The 25,843-nt window shown below is 45.4% G+C and overlaps 1 protein-coding gene across 1 annotated transcript in view; it reads right to left on the bottom strand.

Annotated features, from left to right (window-relative positions):
- Positions 1 to 262: 262 nt before the first annotated feature.
- The window catches only part of LOC142313139 (uncharacterized), a 165,098-nt gene continuing 139,517 nt past the window's right edge, over positions 263 to 25,843 (bottom strand). The window contains exons 12-16 of the mRNA XM_075352126.1: positions 6,611 to 6,781; positions 6,406 to 6,529; positions 6,225 to 6,322; positions 5,942 to 6,032; positions 263 to 2,006 (exon numbers count right to left, since the gene is read on the bottom strand). Coding sequence (XP_075208241.1) covers positions 1,069 to 2,006; positions 5,942 to 6,032; positions 6,225 to 6,322; positions 6,406 to 6,529; positions 6,611 to 6,781 — 1,422 coding nt within the window. The 3' untranslated portion in view covers positions 263 to 1,068. The remainder of the gene's footprint in view (positions 2,007 to 5,941; positions 6,033 to 6,224; positions 6,323 to 6,405; positions 6,530 to 6,610; positions 6,782 to 25,843) is intronic.

Below are 25,843 nucleotides of genomic sequence, written 5' to 3'. Positions count from 1 at the left end.
AGCAAAATAAGACTCCATAGGATATGTCAGCTGAAAAATAAAAAGTCATGGTTCTTCGAGGAAGGCAAGAAAAAACAAAAATATAAAAATAAAAACTCGGTCCTTAATGGGTTAAAATAAAACCCAACAAAATTCTGCAAAGGATTTAAAGATTGAAAATATCCAGAATGTTAACTAAAAATAACTCAACAACGAGCTATAACAACAAATCAGAAAACTTTATTAAATGATAACAATTAGAAAACAATTAAAAAAACCCCACCTAATTATAATATAGTAAATACTACACAAACATAAAACAAATAGTAAATCATCCTTCTAAAACAAAGTGAAAATTGTAATCAACGTAGAAGCTTTGAGATTTGGGATTTGTTTCCGAAAAGCCTTAAACAATAGTGACATTTTTATCATCATGTTCATTTGTAGAATACTATAATCAACGAGAAGCCTTGGTGGGCTCACATCCGGTAATTCCAATGTGTTCACCTTACAACAAATCCACAGAATGTCTGCACTGGATGTCAGGAAAAGACTAAACCATTATAATGTCTCCTTGTTGTCAATCATTTCATTCCAGAGCGTTAAAAAAGCTATCCAAACATTTAAAAAGAAAAAAAATTGGAAATTTGGCTTGAAGAGCATAAATGTGAGATTTGCCATAAGAAAGGAAAGCGGCACAACAACTTTAAGGTGTGGTTATTATGGATACACCAGGTATGTCTGAGTTCTTTGATGTCTAAGAAGTGATTTGTGGATAAAACATTTCATCCCATTCTGCACATGACTGTTTTACACTGTGGGATCCTTGAAGTGCAATTAGACCTGAGTTGTGCATGAAGCAATGTCTACATGCACTACATCAAAAAGGCATCTTCCCTCCGTGACTCCTGTGATGTTTATCAAGATCTGATTGTTAAGAACAAGATTTCCCACATTCAGAACATGAATATGGCTTCTCCTCTGTTTGAACTCTCTTATATGTATCAATATGTGATTTCTTGGTAAAATATTTTCCACATTCTAAGCTTGAAAATGGCTTCTACTCTGTGTGAATTCTCTGATGGGCAACTAAATTTCCCTTCTTTTGAAAAGATTTCCCACATTCTGAACATGAAAATGACTTTTCCCCGTGTGAACTCTTTGATGTGCAAGCAAATTTGATTTCTGGCCAAAAAATCTCCCACATTCAGAACATGAAAATGGCTTCTCTCCTGTGTGAATTTTCTGATGTTTAGTAAGATTTGATTTCTGGGTAAAACATTTCCCACATTCTGAACATGAAAACGGCTTCTCCCCTGTGTGACTTCTTTGATGCTCAACTACATCAGCCTTTCGTTTGAATGATTTCCCACATTTAGGACATGAATACGGCTTCTCTCCTGTGTGAACTCTCTGATGTTTAGCAAGATTTGATTTATTCCTAAAACATTTCCAACATTCTGAACATGAATACGGCCTCTCCCCTGTGTGACCTTTTTGGTGTTCAACTACTTCTGTCTTTCGTTTGAACGATTTTCCACATTTAGAACATGAAAATGGCTTCTCTTCTGTGTGAACTCTCTGATGTTTACCAAGATTTGATTTACTGCCAAAACATTTTCCACATACTGAACATGAAAAAGGCATCTCCCCAGTGTGTTTTATTTGGTGCTGAACAAAACTTGCTTTATGCTTAAAACATTTCCCACATTCTGAACATGAATATGGCTTCTCAACTCTGTGAATGTGCTGATGTCTTATAAGATCGAAGTCATAGTGGAAGCTTTTCCCACACTCCGAACATGAATATGGCTTTATTGCTGTATGAACGTTTTGATTTTGCTGAGCAATTTGCGATGAAGATAGAACCAACAGAATAGGGTAAGATGATGGATCTTTACTCTGAAAGGCTTTGTTTTCATCTGGGATAATGGTGTGCTTTTCAAATGTATCTTGTGTCAATCCTTCATGACTTGCTTTAAAATCTAAAGATATTTGATGTCCTTCTTGGTTCCAAATATAGTCAGCTGCCAAGAATAAACTTTCTTTAGTATCACAAATGTAGGTCACAATTTTCAGATTTACCCATTTCACAACATTTGACCTACCTGTAAGGCATAGTCAAATATGAGTTCCCGACCGATGATGTATAGATATGTAATGGCAATTTCTCAGGGCACAAAAGCTGTGCCTGCATGATCGCCGCCAAGAGATCAATGTAAGTGATAGCCGAGCTCTAGTTATCACAGCCAGGGACAGTCCCCGGGCTGCTCCTGGATGTTTAACCCCCTAAGTACCGCAGTCAACAGCGAATGCATCATTTAGCGCTCCCTCTCCCACTCGAATGGGACCCTCGTGACATAGTCATGGAAGCCTGATCATTGCCATAGGAAAACTAAGTCATGATGACGATCAGCCAGCTAAGGCAAGCCTCTTAGACCATGCCTGGAGCATAGTCTAAGAGGCTTCTGTCAGTGTCTCACTGACAGGTATAATACATTGCAATGTTGGTGCACTGCAATACATACCAGGGATCAGAATAATAAAATTCAATGTCTTGAGATGAACAAAGCCGTTGAAGTTCAGATTCGGCGGACTCAGCCAAACTTTATTTAAAGTTCAGTTCTGGACCTGGACTTGACGGGAATTTCATTGGAAGTCACTGATTATGCAGTTCGGCTCTCGACCCACATGCAGCCAACCATAAACAATGAACTTCCGGGGGAGGGTGGGGTTATTTCTTATTTTTTTTCTTTGTAAATATTAAATCAGGTAACACTGTTTTTACCCCCAGTGCGAGTCTCATAGTGGTCCGCGTACGTAAAGCGCCTAAAGTCGAACACATGTTTTTCGGTACGAACACTGAACTTTACTGTTCGGGTCTGCTCATCTCTACTAATGTCCCATACAGGGACTAAGTTAAAAAAAAAAGTTAAAAATTGTAAAAATTAAAAAAATAAGTAAATAAATAAATTAGAAAATAAAAAACGAAAAAAATAGATCAATAAATATGTATATTTATGTAAAAACAAAAAAAACAAAAAAAAACAAAAAAAAAAAAAAACACACGCGTTTGATATCGCTAGGTCCGGAACAACCTGATCTATAAAACTGTTACACTAATTAACTCTTTCAGTGAGCACAGGGAAAAAAATATACAAAAGACCTAGCAAAAACTGTCTTTTCAGCATGAATAAAAAGCGATCAGATGTCATAATTAAATAAAAATGGTATGACTGAAAACATCTTGTCCCACAAAAATAGGAAGCCACTACACAGCTGTCAGAGGAAAAAAAAAAAAGCTATAGCTCTCTCGGAATACAGCAATACAGAAACAAAACTTTTGGAGAAAAATTGTTTTTATGGTGTAAAAACGGCAACAAATAAAAAATATAAATATAGTATTGCTGTAATCGTACTGATCCGAAGAATAAAACGGTCATCACTTTTATGACAGGATAACCGGCGTAAAAAAAAAAAAAAAAATCAAACAAAAAAAACCCAATTACTGTTTCTTCTTGATTCTGCCTCACAAAAAGTGGAATAGAAAGCGATTGAAAAAAAATATTATGTGACTCGAAATCGTACCAATAAAAACTCCAACTCATCCTGCATAAAACATGTCTCTACTGACAGACAAACACAAAAAGTATTGCTTTCAAAGTTTGGTGAGGCAAAAAACCCCCCCTTTATTTTGTAACAAAAAAAAAAAAGCATAGTCGCCAAGCCTAAAAAAAACTAAACAAATCTGGTATTGCTGTAATTGTACTGACCTGAGGAATAAAGCAGCCTAATAACTTGTACCAAGGTGAACAACATAAAAAATAGTAATAAAGCCAATTCTTGAACTGTTGTTGATTTGTTTATTCTGTCTCCCAAAGATTGCAGTAAGGCTCAGCTCGCATTTATCCTGCGCTCTACGCTGAGCGCTTACACTGGTGATTATGTGTAAATATTTGAAATCTGTGATTTAGACAACTTAATGGAAAAAAAATCATTGTAATGAGGCAGAGGAGGTCACTGAACTCCTGTCTGGCCTGTGGTGCGGTGTTGGCCATCTTTTTAGGCGTGCAGAAAAGTGGGTCAAGAACAGATTTGTACAACTTTGAAAAGAAAGACACTGCTGAACAGAGGCCAAACAGAGTCTTCCGTAGTAACTCTGCTGCCTCATTAGTGAATGGATCTGTTGGGGGTTTCAACTGAATCACGTAATTCGGAGATGTGCTGTAGATATAAACTGAAATGTAAGAGCCCAGTTTAGAGCACAGGATAAATGTGAACTGTTCCTGTACCTCAAATTGCCCCCAATAGCATTCAACTAAACCCACAAAAAAAAAACAAAAACCCAAACGTGACCACTCAGGTCTGTTATCTGTTAACAGAAATATAGGGGGCTTCCACGTTACTGGTAGCACAAAGGCTCTGGAAAAATGCTATGGCTCCTCCCAAAATAAAAATCCAGCAATATCTGTGCTCCGAAATCTAAATGTTCCCCTCCCTTTTGAGCACCATAATGTGCCTAAATCACAGTTAATGTCCACATGGTTGGCTTTGTTTTAGTGAGGAGATCCCACTTAATTTACGGGTTGTGTGTCTCCAGAAGCTTGAGCTGGGCACAATGTTCAGGCACTACAGTGTACTGGGCATGACAAGGGTTTATATGTAATTTTTAATTTGGCAAAATTTACTGCGCTTGACTCCATGGGTGTTTTCCAGAGACAAAATAGTTTACTTCTAGGTGACTTCCCATAGGGGTGCAATTTCCTAAATTTGGTCACTCGAGGGGGTTTCTGCTGTTCTGGCACTTAGGGGCTCTACAAATAGAGTCTACAAACTATTCTAAGAAAATCTGTGCTCCAAAAGTTAAGTGTCGCTCCTCCCCTCCCACGACCTAACGTGTGGCCAAACAATACTGTACAGTCACCTGTGGGGGTGCATTCAAGAGAAATTGATTAACACATTATCAGGGCCTTTTTATACCCATTCCCCTTGCAAAATTTGAAAATCTGGAGTTAAAAAAACCCCAAAATTTAATGGTAAAAAATGTAATTATTTTTTATTCACTGCCCAATAGTATAAGGTTTTGTGACACACCAATATGCTCACTGCACCCCTAGCTGAATTCATTGAGGGGGGTGCAGTTTGTAAAATGGGGTCACTTGTGGGGGGATTTCTGCTGATTTCGCACCTCAGGGACTTTGCCAATGTGACATGACACCCACAAACCATTACAGCAAAGTCCATTATGGCACGCTTTCCCTTCTCAGCTTTGCACGGTGCCTCGAAAGTAGTTTTCGACCACATGTAGGGTATTGGCGAACTCAGGAGAAATTGTGTAACAAATTGTAAGGTCCGTTTTCTCCTAATACTCTTTTAAAAATGAAAACTTTGGTACCAAAGCAACATTTTAGTTGAAAAAAATGGTAATTGTTTATTTTTACAGCCCAATGTTATTCCGTCAATCACCTGATGATTAAAATTACTCACAACACCCCAAGATGAATTCCTTGAGAGGAATAGTTTCCAGAATGGGTTCACTTGTGGGGGAGGGGTTCGGCTGTTTTGGCATATAGTTCTCTTCATATGTGACATGGCGTCAGTAATCTATTACAGCCAAAATGGTGCTCCTTCCCTTCTAACCCCCTCACGTATGCCCAAACAGAAGTTTTCCATTACCCATGAGGTATCCCTGCGCTCAGGAGATATTGCACATGAAATTGTATGGTGAGTTTTCTCCTTTTACCCTTGTGAAAAAAAAATTTGGAGCTAAAACAGCATTTTTGTGGGAAAAATTAGATTTTTTTTTATTTTCACGGGTCAACGTTATAAAATTCTGTGAAACACCTGGGGGGATCAACCTGCTCACCACACATTTGAATAAATTCCTTGAAAGGTGTAATTTCCAAATTAGGGTTACTTGTGACATTCTGTGACTTCTCTGCATTTAGTGGTCACTACTCACCTGGGCGGTTATCTGTAGGAATCTCCTCTTTACTCCGCTCATCACCCCTCACATATGTCTCTGTAGTATTAATATGGGGCAGATCTTCCCCCTGAAACAAATATTGTAAAAGTCACAGACAGATGGAGAAGTCTATGATCAGCTCTAATCCTGCCATCTCCACCGCTCTCATTACACAAGTATAACACATATAATACTGGAGGATAAAACAAGGCTGAGCACAAGACCTTCACAGCCGTCTACACATCATAGGGGGATTTCATGGCCCCTTCTCTCCATCTACCTGATGATCCTGAGGAACATCGGGGTCTTCTTGTTTACAGTCCTGTGGGAGAAGAGGACGGGGACATCTCTCTGGTGTTGTCCTCTTACTGGATAGACCTGGAGGAGACACATACAGGGACTGAATTCATTCCTTACATACAGATAATTATAGGCCGTGTGTATTTAGTCCTGTCTATTACCTGGTGATGTGAGGGGCTGGGGAACCGCCATAATGACGTCCTTGTACAGATCTCTGTGTCCTTCTAAATACTCCCACTCCTCCATGGAGAAATAGACGGTGACGTCCTGACACCTTATAGGAACCTGACACATACAATGATACCGTCACCCCCGATCCCTTCATAGCGTTACTGTATAATGTCCCAGCATTCCCAGAAGTGTCACCTCTCCAGTCAGCAGCTCAATCATCTTGTAGGTGAGATCTAGGATCTTCTGGTCATTGATGTCCTCATGTATCGGGGGGTGAGGTGGAGACCCCGTGATTGGGCTCAGGGGTCTTCCCCATCCCTCATACACAGGGGCCTGACAGCGCTCACTAGAGGTCTTCTTCACTACTGTGTAATCCTGGTTATGGAGAGACACAGTAATAAATCTCACTCCAGACATTTCCAGAGTCCTCACCTCTCCAGTTCTGTCCATCTGTTATTCCCATAGATAAGAATGATGTAATGTGACGTCATCAGAATCTCTCACCTCTCCAGTAAGCTGGAAGAGGATCTCTAGGGTGAGGTGTAATATCCTCTCCGCCATCTTGTCTCTGTCCCTATCCATCCTTGACAATTCAGGAAAAGTGTAGAAACCTAAATGAAAAGCAAGATTGAAGATAAGTCAGTGTAAAACACAAACGACAGGTAGCGCCAGCGTCCCTGAACTACCCTGCCTCTTCCTAGCAGAGACATCGACTCACTTACCACCGCAGCCAGACAGCTTCTTCCCCCACATCACCACATCGGTCCATGTGCTGCTCCGCCTCGTGCTCCTGGGACCTGTGCACACCATACCTGTCTGTTTCAGCTGCTCTGTTTCCCTCAGCCATCTTGGCTGTACCAGAGACTGTACCCACCTGCTCATGTGTCCGTCCCTTCATTACCTGCCCTGGGGGTTAGCTGCCACAGTCCCGGACACTGCCCATGGAGTGGCATCTGGTGTCGACCCACAGTGGTTGCTCAGTTAAGTCCCTCCCACGTCAGGTTAAGCCCAGGGTCCCCCTGTGGTCTAGTGGGTCCACTCTTACTTCTGCTCGCCTCAACACTGGCGAGCGTTACAGTTGGTGTAGGCCATGGACTCCGCCGGCTCTAACACTCTTTCTTTGCCTGCACTTCATGGAGGCCTTCTGGAAAGTGTTCGATGAGCCAGGTCATGTCGCCTCTGCTGTGTCCTCTCTTCTGCAGTTACGGCAGGGTGTCCACACTGTCAGTCAGTATGCAGTTCAGCTCCGCACCATCTCCTTCGAACTTGGATGGAATAACCAGGCATTGGCGGCCACCTTTTGGGAAGGTTTATCCAGGATGATTAAGGATGTACTGGAAGGTCGTGATATTCCCGCTACTCTGGATGACCTGATTTGCTTGGCTACGCAGGTCGACCTCAGGTTCCATGAGAGATCTAAGGAGGTGGCACAAGAAACAGAACCTGTTCGCCTGTCTTCATCCCTGCAGAGGCCGCTGGGTTCTCAGTTTCCAGTTGCTGCTTCTGCTCCTGAACCCATGCAAATTGACCATATCAAGATGTCCCAGCAACGTCAAGACAATTGTCTAGCCATGGGCCTGTGTTTCTACTGCAGAAGTGCAGAAAACTTCATCCATGCTTGTCCTTTGAGGCCAGCACCATTTTTCCTAGGGTCAGTAGGAAAGGGTCACCCTTGGCGAGAACAAATCCTTGTTGTCCCTGCCCATATCCATATTTCATAACGGTATTCAGAGACAGTTCACCTAGATTCCTGATCTGCTGGGAATGGCATTCAACAGGCTGTGATGGATCAGTACCAGATCCCTGTTCGACGCCTCCAAAGTCCCTTAACGGTGTCTACGGTGGATGAAACACTAGACGAGAGGTCCCCAACTCCAGTCCTCAAGGCCCACCAACAGTGCAGGTTTTTGGGATTTCCTTAGTATTGCACAGGTGTTAATGTAATTACCTGCCCAGGTGCTGGTTCCAACACCCGTGCAATGCTAAGGAAATCCTGAAAACATGCACTGTTGGTGGGCCTTGAGGACTGGATTTGGGGAACCCTGCTCTAGACGAAACCCATACAGTTTGCTTCTGAGCAGGTGGAACTTTGAGTGGGAGCTTCGCATTCGGATAGGATATCTTTCCTGGTGCTTCCCACATTACCACTCTAAACTAGAAGAACTGACTGGGACATTGATAATTTACAGACCTAATGCCAACCAACCCATTTTACGACACCAGACTAAGAGGATTGACTAGACATAGAATGGTTTTGAACAGGAAGTATAGATTGGAGTTGTTTTGGGACTCTCCACAATTCCTGCAGGCATGCATACTACCAAAGTTAGTGTAATACTATTGTATGTACTGAGGATTTCGATTGCGTTAGGGCAATGACAACCAGAGACGAGTTCTTGGTGCAGAAATGTTTATAACAGGTAACCAACGATATGTACATAAACGGAACAAAACACAGTAGAACAATAAACACCGGAAATACCTTCCAGGATCGGAGCGAAGGGAATTCCCGGGACCACGCACCGGACTCCCCCAGGGAGACCACCAAGAGCGAACCCCTATACAGGGACTGTCTGGCAATCACCCCAGAAGGCCTAAATGCGCAGCAGCCGGGACACAAAGGGCCAGAAGTATAGTCCAAAAATGTCCGCACGAGATGAGAGTCCAGAGTGGTTACGAACCGGAAGGAACAGGGCAGAAGTGCTGACCAAAGACGGCAGACGGAGTCCGGGCACAGCTTGATGAGTCCGAGTGAAGTCCAAAGTCTGTGTCGGTTGTTTTTCGGGAGGATCCAAAATGTCAATCAGGAACCAAGAGCAGCAAAGCAGGAGTACACAGCAAGCAGTATACTCAGGCACTGGACTAAGCTTAGAGGCGGCCTTTTAAACAGCTGGACAGGAAGTAGGGCAACAGAACAGCAAACTCCATGTTAACCGAGGGCAAGCTCTTTCAAAAGAGAACTGGAAATCCCGGAAGTCTGACAGTACTCCCCCCCCCAGAAACGGCCTCAGGACGGATCAGGGCCTGGCTTGTCCGGGTACCGCCGATGAAACTGAGCAACCTTCCGGGGCGCACGAATGTTACCCACGGGTTCCCAGGAATCGTCCTCGGGGGAGTACCCCTGCCAACGTACCAGATACTGAAGCCGATTACGATGGAGCCGGGAGTCAATAATGTCCTCAACCACGAACTGCTCCTCGCCGTCAACCATCACAGGCGGAGGAGGAGGCACGACTCGACCATGAAACGTATTAGGGGAAACGGGTTTGAGGAGAGAAACATGAAAGACCGGGTGTACCTTTAAATGGTGCGGCAACCGCAGCCGACAGGCCACAGGGCTCACGATCCCGGTGATCTTAAACGGACCGATGAATTTCTGTCCCAGCTTCTGCGAAGGAACACCCAATCTCAGGTTTTTGGTGGATAACCACACCGAGTCCCCTACCTTGTACATGGGTGCCTGTTTCCGGTGAGTGTCTGCCGACCTTTTGTAACGCTCCTGAGCCGAAGCCACAGTGTCCTTTAGAACCTCCAGATTCTGTCGTAGCTCCGTCAATCTGTCCTCCACCACTGGCACCGAAACCGCAACCGGTGACCTAGGCAAAACATTCGGATGGTAACCCAAGTTAGCGAAAAAGGGCGTTACCTTAGTGGAGCTGCTCTGAGTGTTGTTATACGAGAACTCCGCCAAAGGAAGCATCTTCAACCAATCGTCCTGCAGATGGCTGACATAACATCGAAGGTACTGTTCCAGGGTTTGATTAGTCCGTTCGGTTTGCCCATTTGTCTGAGGATGGTATGCAGAAGATAAACAGACATCAATCTGGAGTGCCGAACAAAACCCCTTCCAGAACTTGGACGTGAACTGCACGCCCCGGTCAGAGATTCTCTCATCTGGTACCCCATGCAATCGGAATATGTTCTGGATAACCAAATCCACTGTCTCTGCGGCTGAGGGAAGACCGGTACACGGAATAAAGTGAGCAGCTTTTGTCAACCGATCCACCACCACTAAAATGGTATTGTGACCGCCTGAGACTGGCAACTCCACAATAAAATCCATTGAGATGGATCCCCAAGGGCGAGATGGAACGGGTAACGGTTGGAGGAGTCCCGTAGGAGCCACACGAGGGACCTTGCACCGGGCACAAACCACACATGAGTGGACATAGTCCTTTACATCCTTTAAACAGGTAGGCCACCAGAAAAAACGGCTCAGAAATTCCTGCGTCTTCTGTACCCCCTATGACCAGCCAACACGGAGTCATGGACCAACTTGAGAACCCGAAGTCTTACGGCCTCCGGGACATAAATACGTCGCTCTCTCAACCACACACCATTCCGAAGAACAAGAGTCACATCATTCGGGGGGGCAGCAAGAAATACGTCACCATCATAGGCCAGCTTGATGTCCTTCCACAAGTCCTGGTCCTGGATTACTCCAACGAAATTGGCATCTGATAACACGGTCTGAGACGGGGTTCCAGGCACGGAGTCCATGGCGTGGATTCGGGACAAGGCATCGGCTTTCCCATTACGTGAACCTGGACGGTATGTAACGATAAAATTGAATTGATTAAGGAATAAGCTCCAACGGGCTTGCCGTGGAGACAGGCACCTGGCAGACTTAAGAAATTCCAGGTTACGATGATCTGTGAGTACTATCACTTGCTGCGCAGCTCCCTGTAAGTGGTGTCTCCATTCCTTAAAAGCTGAAATAATCGCCAACAATTCCTTGTCCGCAATGTCATAGTTCCTTTCTGCAGGGGACAACCGGCGAGAAAAGAAAGCACACGGATGCAAGAGACTCTTGTCCCCAGTCCTTTGGGAAAGGATAGCCCCTAATGCATAATCGGAAGCGTCGACTTCCACAATAAAGGGGAGTGCGGGATTCGGGTGTACTAGTATTGGCGCTGAGGTAAAACAAACCTTGAGACGATTGAAAGCTTCCTGGGCCTGGGCGGACCACACAAACTTCTGTCCTTTCTTGGTTAACAGAGTGATGGGACGGACGATCTCTGAAAAGTTACGGATAAAGCGTCGGTAAAAGTTGGCAAAACCGACAAAGCGTTGTACCTCCTTGATGTTTCCCGGTTCCGGCCAGTCTAGAATTGCTTGTATCTTGCCAGACTCCATGTTCAGTCCCTGAGGAGAGATGACATATCCTAAAAATTGTATTTGTGAGCAATGGAATTCGCACTTCTCCAGTTTAATGTACAGGTGGTTATCCCTCAGACGGGTAAGTACTGTCTTGACGTGCTCCTGGTGTTCCTGTAGGGAATCAGAAAAGATCAAGATATCATCCAAGTAAATCACCATGAATTGGTCCATTATATCCCTAAAAATATCGTTGACTAGGTGTTGGAAAGCCGCAGGAGCGTTACAAAGTCCAAAAGGCATCACTAGATACTCATAGTGTCCATACCGACATCTGAACGCTGTCTTCCACTCGTCTCCGGGACGTATGCGGTGTAGATTATATGCCCCACGGAGATCCAATTTAGTGAATATCTTTGCCTGTTGGACTCTCTCCAATAGCTCAGGAATCAACGGTAACGGATACCGGTTCCGGATGGTTATCTTATTTAGTTCCCGGTAGTCAATACAAGGTCTCAGAGTCCCCTCTTTCTTTTTCACGAAAAAGATGGGTGCCCCTGCTGGTGAGGTAGAAGGGCGAATAAATCCCTTGGCTAGACTTTCATCGATGTAATCCTTTAGTGCTTCTAGCTCAGGTGCCGCCAACGGGTAGACATGACCAAACGGGATCTCCGCCCCTGGGAGTAAGTCTATGGGACAATCATACGGTCTATGCGGGGGAAGCCGATCTGCTTTTCTTTTGTCGCATATATCAGCGAAGTCATGATAAACCGGGGGTAGAACAGGTACCTGTACAGTGCCCTCCACATTCGGTGTTACTGGAACCGGTACAGTTGGACTAATGGTCGGACCACTCTGCGGTGGGAAGGATATTTCCTTAGTCTCCCAATCGATGACTGGATTTGTAGACCGTAGCCACGGAATTCCTAAAATAATCGGAAAATGGGGAGAAGAAATCAACATGAAAACAAGGGTCTCCTGCTGACCTGGCTTCATCACACATTCTAGGGGTACTGTTGCCCGATCAACTGGTCCAGAAACTAACGGAGATCCGTCTACCGTCTCCATGGTAACCGGTGAGGATCTTTGTTGAGTCCGGATACCGTGTTTCCTGGCAAAAGAAGAGTCCATGAAATTACCCCCTGCCCCAGAGTCTATCATAGCAGATGTAGGTATTAACTGTCCCTCCCACCGAATCTGAATGGGAAGCGAGCAATGGGTGTATTTCCCTTCTGAGTCCTTAGGTGATGTTGACATTACAGTCAAGGGAAATACCGCATCCAGGTGTCCACTTGCCTCAGAGATATCGGACTCTGCGTCCGTGTTGTCACACTCTGCCATGGCTGCCAATACCTTATTTGGGCGATTTGGACGTCTCGGGCAGTCAATCAAGAAATGGTCCGATTGACCGCAATAGAAACACAAACGCTCACGGAGCCGGTGTTCACGACGTTCGTTGGTCTCTCGCTTTTGCAGAGAGTCCACTTGCATAGGAACGTCCTCGGCCTCCCGTGGCGTCCTGAGAGCGGGTTCTCTGGAAGGAAACGCAAAGTTGGTTACCCGGTTTACAGCTGCCCATTTTTCCTGTCTACGTTCCGTCAAGCGGGTATCAATACGCACACAGTGTTGGAGAAACAGTTCAAAATCCCCTGGAGATTCGGAACGAGCTAACTCGTCCTTGATGGTACCGGACAAACCCTTTCTGAAAACTGACAATAACGCATTGTTTCACCAGTCAGTGTCTACCACTAACCTCTTGAACTCAGTGGCGTATTCAACGACAGACCGCTTTCCCTGACGTAAGGAAAGGAGAGCCGCTTCAGCGGTAGCACGGCGGTTCGGATCATCAAACATTTGCGCCATTGCGGTCAGAAAGTCATCCAGGTGATTTAAACGGATATCCCGATTCTCTATCATAGGATTAGCCCAAGCCAGTGCTCGTGAGGTTAATAACATGATTATACATAACACTTTTGACCGGTCAGAACGGTAATAATCAGCATGTACATCAAAAAACAGTATACACTGGTTAACAAATCCACGAAACTGACTACGATCACCACTGAAACGGAATGGGGGTAACCTAGGCATACCGGCAGCTGATACGGACGTAGTGGGGACGGCTTCCTGAGCCTCCACTCTGACTTGCAAATCCTGAATAGCCGGACCCAGTACCTGGTGATCATGGCCCAGCTGTGCCTCCACATCTCTAAGTTTAGTCTGCACCGCCTCCATCTCCTGCTGCAAGGAGTTAATCATGGAAAAAAGCTGATCTACTCGTGTCTCAGTCATTGCCCCAGCGAAATCCTTTTATGGCCTGAGTATAATGTAATACTATTGTATGTACTGAGGATTTCGATTGCGTTAGGGCAATGACAACCAGAGACGAGTTCTTGGTGCAGAAATGTTTATAACAGGTAACCAACGATATGTACATAAACGGAACAAAACACAGTAGAACAATAAACACCGGAAATACCTTCCAGGATCGGAGCGAAGGGAATTCCCGGGACCACGCACCGGACTCCCCCAGGGAGACCACCAAGAGCGAACCCCTATACAGGGACTGTCTGGCAATCACCCCAGAAGGCCTAAATGCGCAGCAGCCGGGACACAAAGGGCCAGAAGTATAGTCCAAAAATGTCCGCACGAGATGAGAGTCCAGAGTCGTTACGAACCGGAAGGAACAGGGCAGAAGTGCTGACCAAAGACGGCAGACGGAGTCCGGGCACAGCTTGATGAGTCCGAGTGAAGTCCAAAGTCGGTGTCGGTTGTTTTTCGGGAGGATCCAAAATGTCAATCAGGAACCAAGAGCAGCAAAGCAGGAGTACACAGCAAGCAGTATACTCAGGCACTGGACTAAGCTTAGAGGCGGCCTTTTAAACAGCTGGACAGGAAGTAGGGCAACAGAACAGCAAACTCCATGTTAACCGAGGGCAAGCTCTTTCAAAAGAGAACTGGAAATCCCGGAAGTCTGACAGTTAGAACTGACTGTAGACCATCATTAGTGTCTGATAGAGCTGCAACAAATCATCTAGAATTTAACTTTCTCCATGCTGAGTGGCACCAGGCTGTAAACCACATGATAATGAAATTTGAGACAGAAAGAAACAGGGCATAACCATGTTGTGCAGCATTGGGTCGGTCATGTCATCAGACAGCAGTCCAGAACAACATCAAGAAACAGTGGACCACACAAAGCTACGAGGCAGCAGGAAAAACTAAACCAAGCCTGATGGTGACGATGTCTGGGCAACCTTCTTAGCCCTGCTCCTTTACAACCCTGATCTAATAGCCCCTCTCCATCACCCCACAGGAGGGCCGGGACAGGAGTTGTAGAATCCAACAGATATAGACAAACAGGGGAAATCACAACTCATTCACACAACACGCTCCCATAGATGTATTAGACAGTGATACAAGTGATAAAGAGGAAAATAAGAGCAGGGAGATGTTATGTTTAATTCTTCACCGCCAGCAGATAATGAAGAAAAGAAATAAATCGCATTCATGTACAGCAATGTTCTGCCCATATTCCAACTGTATTTTACATATATACAGTAATGATATTTCTATTTCAATATTCCTCCATACATAATATGTATATTGTCTGAAAGAGAAAAAATATACAAGAAAAAAAGAAGAGAACGACAACAAAGATGAGCAGAATCTGTGACTTCTCTGCATTTAGTGGTCACTACTCACCTGGGCGGTTATCTGTAGGAATCTCCTCTTTACTCCGCTCATCACCCCTCACATATGTCTCTGTAGTATTAATATGGGGCAGATCTTCCCCCTGAAACACATATTGTGAAAGTCACAGACAGATGGAGAAGTCCCATCTATGATCAGCTCTAATCCTGCCATCTCCACCGCTCTCATTACACAAGTATAACACATATAATACTGGAGGATAAAACAAGACTGAGCACAAGACCTTCACAGCCGTCTACACATCATAGGGAGATTTCATGGCCCCTTCTCTCCATCTACCTGATGATCCTGAGGAACATCGGGATCTTCTTGTTTACAGTCCTGTGGGAGAAGAGGACGGGGACATCTCTCTGGTGTTGTCCTCTTACTGGATAGAACTGGAGGAGACACATACAGGGACTGAATTCATTCCTTACATACAGATAATTATAGGCCGTGTGTATTTAGTCCTGTCTATTACCTGGTGATGTGAGGGGCCGGGGAACCTCCATCATGGCGTCCTTGTACAGATCTTTGTGTCCTTCTAAATACTCCCACTCCTCCATGGAGAAATAGACGGTGACGTCCTGACACCTTATATGAACCTGACACATACAATGATACCGTCACCCCCGATCCCTTCATAGCGTTACTGTTTAATGTCCCAGCATTCCCATCAGTGTCACCTCTCCAGTCAGCAGCTCAATCATCTTGTAGGTGAGTTCTAGGATCTTCTGGTCATTGATGTCCTCATGTATCGGGGGGTGAGGTGGAGGCCCCGTGATTGGGCTCAGGGGTCTTCCCCATCCCTCAGACACAGGGGCCTGACAGCGCTCACTAGAGGTCTTCTTCACTACTGTGTAATCCTGGTTATGGAGAGACACAGTAATAAATCTCACTCCAGACATTTCCAGAGTCCTCACCTCTCCAGTTCTGTCCATCTGTTATTCCCATAGATAAGAATGATGTAATGTGACGTCATCAGAATCTCTCACCTCTCCAGTAAGCCGGAAGAGGATCTCTAGGGTGAGGTGTAATATCCTCTCCGCCATCTTGCCCTTGTTTCTAGCCATCCTTGATGGGTCAGGAAAATTGTACACACTTAAATGGAAAAAAAATTGAAGATGAGTCTATGAAAAATGTAAACTACATAAAAGAGTTGTGATATTGGTATAAGGCAATAATAAGTTAGATCTCTTCATTAGTGATGGGTGGACCAGGAGTGTAAAAGTCCGGATCCACACGGCTTCAAACGTACCACCCGAGTGCTTGGTCCGGAATTCTCAGGGAATTCCAGCTAATGGTATGGAGCCGGCACTCTGGTAATACAAAAAAAAAAAAATCAATAAAAAGGAAAAATAAAGAAAAAAAAAAATAATAATAAAAGCAAGTGACCATACTTACTGAGGCTCCGGCGCAACTGGTACTGCTTCCTTGGCTGCTCATTCATTTCCATCACCTTCAATGCATATGCACTGCTTCCACCACCCATCGGCATCTGTGATTGGTTGCAGTCAGATGCGCCCCCACGGTGAGTGACAGCACGCCTGACGCTTTCAATCACAGACACTCTGCGGTATATTTAGTACAGTAAAAATTAATTAAAAATAAACGACATAGGGTCCCCCCATATTATGATACCGAGCACAGATAAAGCATACGGCTACAGGCTGCAGCCCCCAGCTGTGCGCTTATCTTGGCTGTGTATCAAAATAAGAGGAGCCGCATGCGGCTTTTAAAAAAATTATTTAAACAAACAATTTAAAAAACTGCGTGCAGTCCCTCACAATTTTGGTACCCAGCCATCATAAAGCTGGACAGCTGGGGGCTGATATTCTCAGGCTGGGGAGACCCATGGTTATTGTCTCCCCAGCCTAAAAATGCTCAGAATTGTTGTATCCATTAAATGCAACAATCCTAGAACGTTGCCCAGCTCTTTCCGACTGCCCTGTTGCGATGGCAATAAGGGGTTAATTGCAGCTCACAGCTGCCACTAAGCCTTAGATTAGTAGTATTGAGGGTCTAAGAGACCATCCTATTACTAATCTGTAAGTGAAAAGAAATAAACACCGAAAATACATGGAATAAAATACAAAGAAACCCACTTTCTTTCACGACTCTATTGACGTCACCAATGATCACTGAGGCTCAATCTCTGCGTGAAGTCCAGAGTGGGCAGTCATGTTCCATGATCTTGGTCTGTTTGTGTTTTATTTACTTTCACTTACAGATTAATAATTGGCTTAGTGGCAGCTGTGATTAACCCCTTATTACCCCGAATGCCACCTCACCAGGGCAATTGGGAAGAGCTGGGTACAGCGCTGGGATTGTCTCATCTAATGCATTCAACATCAACAATTTTAAGCAGCTGCAGGCTGCTATTTTTAGTCTGAGGGGCCCAATAACCATGGGTCTCCCCAGCCTGAGAATACCAGTCCCCACCTGTCCAGCTTTATCATGGCTGGGTATCAAAATTGGGGGGATCGCATGCTGTTTTTTAAATTATTTATTTATTTTTTTTTAAAAAAAAAAAAAGCTGCATGCGGTTCCTCTTATTTTTATACACAGGAAAGATAAAGGAAAACAAAAAGGAAAAAGCGGATGTGCAAAAAAGTGGGATCACCAAATAAATATGTAAAATACAAAATACTTTATTTAAAGCACCAAGAAAACAAACATAAACACACAGTAAAATCAATTAAAAAAGCTCAACAAGGATCCACAAGGTGCCAGATATATGTGACACCAAAACTTCATACCCTTACAGATACAACAGCTAGACCTCACTATATCAAGTCAGCATGATTGAGCATGATACACAAATAGTGCCATAGGAAACACAGGAGGCAACAGAAACACACTGTTTAGTGATACAAGGATAAAAATCATTAAGATTGCGGGTGCAATACCCCATGTATCCTGAGCAAAGCAAGGCTATGTAAATACAAAGCAATGAAAAAGCAAATACAACCTGTGAGCAATAGCACCAGTGGGTCAGATGAACAAGCTATGAGGGGTGAGGTAAGAGCCCTACGCGTATCGCCACTAAGAAGAGAGGCTTCCTCAGGGGAAAGTGCGATACATGGCGTACGCACCCGCTTCCATCTGATCGGTGTCCCTGCATTGTCATTGCAGAGGCCCAATTGCTGCTAAGGCAACCCCGAGGTCATCATGACGACCTCTGGGTCACCCAGTTATGGGAAGCCGACCAAGCTAGGAGCGTATATCCAAACAAAGAGCCTCATGGTTAAACCTTAAAGGGAAGGTATCGTCAAAAAAAAAAAATTCAATAACTGAAAAAATGTAAAGTAATAATGTTTTAATGTTTTGTTTAAACATTATTATTTGTTTTTAATTGAGCAAAATATATAAAAAATAAAAAGTTTGATATTTTCCACGGTAACACTAGGGGGAGCAGCTGCTGAAATCCTACAGAAATCCCACTGTAAAAAAAGCTCACATTACATATGCAGTAAAGTGGGCGGAGTCTGCTCTCCTGTGTGTGATGGCACGCCTCCCCCTCCCAATCTGAGTGTTTACAACAGATAACAGAGAATGACATGTAGGGACACAGTGCAGAGCCATTTTGTTGATGACCACAAATGTCTAAAGTGTCACCAAGGACAGCAGGAGTATCACACAGGATAGGAATAGATACACAGCTCAGCAGACCATATCACACAGCAGAGGATTAGATACACAGCTCAACAGACAGTATCACACGATAGGATTAGATACACAGCCCTGCAGACCATATCACACAGCAGAGGATTAGATACACAGCTTTGCAGACATCACACAGGATAGGATTAGATACACAGCTCAGCAGACAGTATCACACAGGAGAGGATTAGATACACAGCTCAGCAGACAGTATCACATAGGAGGGGATTAGATACACAGCTCTGCAGACAGTATCACACAGGAGAGGATTAGATACACAGCCGTGCAGACAGTATGACACAGGAGAGGATTAGATACACAGCTCAGCAGACAGTATCACACAGGAGAGGATTAGATACACAGCTCAGCAGACAGTATCACACAGGAGAGGATTAGATACACTGCTCAGCAGACAGTATCACACAGGATAGGATTAGATACACATCCATGCAGACAGTATCACACAGGATAGGATTAGATACACAGCCCTGCAGACAGTATCACACAGGATAGGATTAGATACACAGCTCAGCAGACAGTATCACCGGTACACACACAGGTACTCACATGCAGTGGCGCGCGCACACACACACACACACACACACACACATCACACCTGATGGGACTTGTGCGCCACACACACACACACACACACATCACCCCTGATGGGGACCTTGTGCCCCACACACACACACACACACAGCTGCGGCAGGCAGAGTGGGGGGAGCGGCGGCGGCGGGCAGAGCTGGGGGATCTGTGGCGGCGGGAAGAGCTGGGGGAGCTGCGGCGGCGGGCAGAGCTGGGGGAGCTGCGGCGGCGGGCAGAGCGGGGGCTTGGGATAACGGAGGGAGGGGGGTGTCATTGGAGACGGTGACGGCGGGGGGAGGGGCGGCGGCAGTAGCTGGGGCAGAGCAGGGGCTGGGGAGAACGGAGGGATGGGATGTCATCGGAGACTGTAACGGGGGGAGGGGAGGCAGCCCGTACTCACACATCCCGGCGGTTGACAGGGGTAAAGTGGAGCAAACAGCACACGCTGTGAGCTCCACAATAATGGCGCTGATCTCCTCCCTCTGCTGTGATCTGGACAGCCCAGGGGGCGCGTCCAGGTCACAGCAGACACCCACTGTAACGTACTGCATGGGGTCGGATGCCGACTACTGTTCTCTATGCACAGGGGCTGCCATAAATGAATGAGTTACTGTCGTTACACACACAGCAAATCCAGCATGGCAGCCCCCAGTGCCTCCAGTAAAATAAGAATTAAATAAAAACTAAATAAGCTGCGATTTTCATTTTGTATTAGAAATATTTGATTTCATAATCACTATTTTTAATACAAAAATAAAAAACCGCGATACCTTCCCTTTAAGGTCTCATGAGGGTCACACTAGTAAGGGGGATGATTTAACCCACCAGAATGTCCCAGAGACAGCACACTCCAAAAGACTGATATATAAAGACAAAAAAGGAGTAATTGCGTGTAATTTACTAATGATTGTAATACAAATAGTTACAATTACATATAAAGGACATTAAGATGCATAAATCAGGGAAAATTACATAACGTCCCCGTAAATCACCATGACTGTTGGGATAAAAATTATTATCAGAATAGAGTATCAGTATACAACAAGGGTGTAGCAAATTGCTGCGGCTATATAAAATGCGGTGCAGTAAAGGATAGAGAAAGGGGCTATATCAAAAAGGAGGTCATAAATAAATGTATTGTATTATAATAGCCACCTTTTTTTAAAAAAAACATCTAAACCGGCAGAGGAAAGTACTATGTAAATACAGAGCCACACTAAGGACAAAGTGTAGAGAGAGTGGAAAAATTGCCCCATTCAAAAAGGCCATAGGCGGAAAGAGCCAGCAGGAGTTGCTTACCAACAGGTCAGGTGCTTCAGGGGGACCAGCCAGAGGGGACCTCCGACGGCCGTTTCGCGGTACAGGAACGCTTCTTCCGGGAGGAGAAAAGTGTGGTGTCTGTACGGGAGACCATCTCTTATATGCCTGAACACCCGATCATGTGATACATCACATGACCAGAAGCCGGAAGGAAGCAGGGACGCACGGGCATGCGCAGCGCTACCTCTTGCGATACAGACAGTGCGCATGCATGTTCCATGCTTCAGTTTGTAGCAACCATCACCCACTTCCAAGCCGAGCAGGACCCTGATGTGGATCTTTCTATCATCTTTTCCAAGGATAATTCACATTCTCAGCCTCCATCATCCTCTTCTGAGACAACAACCAAGAGTAAGCCTAACAAGACTGTGGCTATTGACTGGGGTAAGAATTGTGATACCAATGTGATATGACTGAAAGAATGTGTGATTAGATAGGAATCAAATCATAATCATAAGATAGGAGTGATCCCAGATATTATTTGATCCATCAATAATTCAGTATCAAAGAAGATGTCCTTTGGATAATATTTCACTAATACCAAGGAATACATGTCACACAGGTTTCTGAAGCAGTTTTGAAGATAAAGGAAGTAACATTTACAGTTCCACTTACAGGAAACTTGTGGTTAGCGTAAAGACAGGTTGAAGGAAGTTTGCATATGAAATTTACGGCTCATTGCAATATTTCGCTAACACTATGGCCGACCACAGTTGACCAGTTGACCACTGGCAGGATGTGCAGGAAATGTGCAGGAAGCAAACGGTGCCCCCAGCAGTTTGTGGTTAAGTTACATGAACATGACTCAGCTGTCACATGCTGGTGACCGTTTTAAACCCAACCTACAATATTTTCCTATAAAAAATACACCGAACTCGCTTAATGTTGGGGAAATACCTTCCAGGACATTGAAGTGTACGTACGCACTGTTCCTGTGATGCCATGCCATGTTGATTCCTTATCATTAACTCGAGTCCCTCCGATGTGAAAGGATTGCTACAACATAACGGTAATGTTGATGCATATTTCTGTTATTGTATAAGTTTCTATGACTATAGTTCTTATGCCTATGTACCATTGACTATATATATATTCATGTGCTATTAAAATAAATAGTATCTTGCTATAAAGAATATTAGTATTCGTGCCTGATTAGGATATCAGTGAGCGCTTCGTAAGTACGGGCTTTCAGCCCCCTTTTTTAGTAGAATTTAGCAAGACAGTAAGATTGATAGTAAGAAATTTATGCAAGCCCAACTCATGGACCCCACCTTAGTGCTTGTCCGCAATATGGCTGCTCAACCTGAGGGAGGTAATGAGGGGGAGGTGTATAGACGTGAGCCTCTGATGCTGACCTCACCATTAAAAAGGACAATGCCGTCAAGATGAGAAGGGTGATCAGAAGCCTATCCTGTCTGGCTAATATTAAGAAGGGGGAGGAATGTGACGACATGGACTCTCAGTTCCTAGCATGGGTAAACTTTCTTAAAATTCAGCCAACATGAAGACAGTTTGTTTATAGATGGGGGATAATCCCTCATTGTTCTACAAGACTCTTGGGAGTTTAGTATTGAAGTTTTTGTTGACTCATGTAATTGCCTTGGCTAATGAAGGCCAGACACACAGATAAATCAATTATGCGAACTTCCCATTGTATTACTAAGTGAAATGCTAGATGTGATGTAAAGGCCCAGTCACACACAACGACTTAACAGCGATCCCGAAAACGATGTGACCTGATAGGGATCGCTGGTAAGTCGCTGGGAGGTCGCAGGTGAGATGTCACACAGTCAGACCTTACCAACGATGCAGGAACGATACAGGTCCCAGTAGCGACCTGTATAACGATCTCAGCAGTCATTGGGACCCTGTCACACAGTGTCAAACACAGCGATGTGTCCTGCCCAGCAGGACATCGCCTTTGAAAAAAATGGCCTGGACTATTTTGCAACGACCGGCGATCTCAGAGCAGGAGCCTGATCGCTGGTAGATGTCACACATAACGGGATCGCTAACGGGATCGCTACTGCGTCACAGAAATTGTGACTCAGCAGCGATCTCGCTAGTAATCTCGTTATGTGTGACAGTACCTTTACTTACCTGTCTCCCCCTTGACTCTGGATATTTGAATATGGCTTGAAATCTAGCAAATAAGAGCTCAGTCTTATCCACCAATCGTGAAGACCCCAATGGTTTGAATGGAGAGCTCAGGGGTATAAGAAGGAGGACTGTCAATTGCCGAGAGAGACTCTTGCTACATGCTACCAATCTAGGATCTGGGGATCTGATTGGCAAGCCATAACCAAAACTGGATTATAACACTATATGGACTTCAGCATCGAATGCAAGGATTCGGCTGTGATATCAAGGACTACCTAAGGAAGGAATCCAGCTTGGGACAATCCAGTCATCTGACTACAAACTTTGCAGACCTCAGACAGCTTCCTAAATCTGGCGTTATTCCATTCTCGGTGGGTGCCCGCCAAAAGCGGGGTGCTGCTGGTTTGGAGTAAATAGCCGTGGAAGCTCTGAGGCACGGACATTCAAATCCCTGGTGAGCCAACGGAAGGGTGAGACTCTGTTGCCTGTTACATTTGTGTGTTTTGCTGGTTATGTGCTATGTGTCGTTTATTGTTTGGGGATCTAATAAAGTCTTAATATTGTGATTCCCTCACCCTGTGTTGTCTGAGTAGTGTTCCGCCCACGGTTAAGGAGGTCGGGCGTTCAGTTGGGAAGAGCCCTGGGTTATGCTGTCTTTCTAAAGGCGGTCTGGCCAGCGGACGAGAGCACCCACTGACCCCCAGTGTCTCCACAAGGGTCATTTGTAATGTGATGCTGAGTCACTTCTCATGGACAAGCTGTGAGGCGGGGAAGTCAAGGAGTCCAAGGTTAAAAGCCAGGAGAGTGTCAAAGGGAAAAGACAATGGATAGTCAGAGGAAAGTTCAGGGTCAACTAACAAAGGTCAAAGTGTGTGTCAAAGGCAAAGAGGGTAATCCAAGTGAGTAGTCAAAGGTAAATCCAAGGTCACGTAACAAAGACCAGCACACAAAGCAATCATACCACTGAGCAAAGCTACAAATGGCTGTGATCTAACCACTGTTAAGGCCCCGTCACACTAAGCAACATCGCTAGCAACATCGCTGGTAACGAACAACTTTTGTGACGTTGCTAGCGATGTTGCTGTGTGTGACATCCAGCAACAACCTGGCCCCTGCTGTGAGGTCGTTGGTTGTTGCTGAATGTCCTGGGCCATTTTTTAGTTGTTGCTGTCCTGCTGTGAAGCACAGATCGCTGTGTGTGACAGCGAGACAGCAACAACTAATGTGCAGTGAGCAGGAGCCGGCTTCTGCTGAGGCTGGTAACTAATGTAAACATCGGGTAACCAAGAAGCCCTGTCCTTGGTTACCCGATATTTACCTTTGATACCAGCCTCCCGCTCTCACTGCCTGTGCTGCCGGCTCCTGCTCTGTGCACAGATAGCTGCAGCACACATCAGGCAATTAACCCGATGTGTGCTGTAACTAGGAGAGCAAGGAGCCAGCACTAAGCAGTGTGCGCTGCTCCCTGCTCTGTGCACATTTAGCTGCAGCACACATCGGGTTAATTAACCTGATGTGTGCTGTAACTAGGAGACTGGGGGCTGGTCACTGGTTGCTGGTGAGCTCACCAGCAACTCGTGTAGCCACGCTCCAGCGATCCCTGCCAGGTCAGGTTGCTGGTGGGATCGCTGGAGCGTCGCAGTGTGACAGCTCACCAGCAACCTCCTAGCAACTTACCAGCGATCCCTATCATTGTTGGGATCGCTGGTAAGTTGCTTAGTGTGACTGGACTATTAGTCAGCTAAATAGCCAGGTAATCACCCTGAAAGTGTAACATCTGGAGGAAGCCCCACAGGCCTGGCCAGATTGAGCAGCTGGGCTGTGAATACCAACAGCCAGTCTCTCCCCTGCCTCAGATAGGAAGACTGGGCTGTCACTCACAATACTGACAACCCAGCATGCCCTTGATCCTAGAGGGTCCTGTTAGGGGACTTGAACCTGCGATCATCTGATATACAGTAATACTACAGTACAGCTGTGTATAGCAAAAATCACAGTCTCCTATGAACACCAACTAAAGGCTAGCTATCACAGCGATACCGTCACCTTGGCCATAATGGCAACCTCCACAGCATTCATCTCACCGCATCAAAGACAGGAAGCTGGAATATGAGGTAACAGTACTCTACATGTCAATGAGGGTTTAATTAATGCAGTCACCTCCCATTAATGGGCTGACACCACCCAAATAATTACGGCCTATGAAGAGCTCCATTATGTTTGCGGATACATCTTTTTATATGAAGATTTTATTCATATAAGTAACATAGATGAAAAAAATTGTAAACTTGACAAAAATAACGAAAAATGTGTCCATTGTGAAAGTGGGAAAAAATATAAAATCTACCCGAAAGTGCGAGAGAGAACAACGAGGAGACCGAGCTCCGAGAGGAGACGACGACAAAACACCGAGGAGACCGAGCTCCGAGAGGAGACGACGACAAAACACCGAGGAGACCGAGCTCCGAGAGGAGACGACGACAGAACACCGAAGAGACCGAGCTCCGAGAGGAGACGACGACAGAACACCGAGGAGACCGAGCTCCGAGAGGAGACGACGACAGAACACCGAAGAGACCGAGCTCCGAGAGGAGACGACGACAGAACACCGAGGAGACCGAGCTCCGAGAGGAGACGACGACAGAACACCGAGGAGACCGAGCTCCGAGAGGAGACGACGACAGAACACCGAGGAGACCGAGCTCCGAGAGGAGACGACGACAGAACACCGAGGAGACCGAGCTCCGAGAGGAGACGACGACAGAACACCGAGGAGACCGAGCTCCGAGAGGAGACGACGACAGAACACCGAGGAGACCGAGCTCCGAGAGGAGACGACGACAGAACACCGAGGAGACCGAGCTCCGAGAGGAGACGACGACAGAACACCGAGGAGACCGAGCTCCGAGAGGAGACGACGACAGAACACCGAGGAGACCGAGCTCCGAGAGGAGACGACGACAGAAC

The sequence above is a fragment of the Anomaloglossus baeobatrachus genome, chromosome 5 (genome assembly GCF_048569485.1).
Source record: "Anomaloglossus baeobatrachus isolate aAnoBae1 chromosome 5, aAnoBae1.hap1, whole genome shotgun sequence".
NCBI lineage: Eukaryota > Metazoa > Chordata > Amphibia > Anura > Aromobatidae > Anomaloglossus > Anomaloglossus baeobatrachus.
This window is presented reverse-complemented; position numbering and strand designations above follow the sequence as displayed.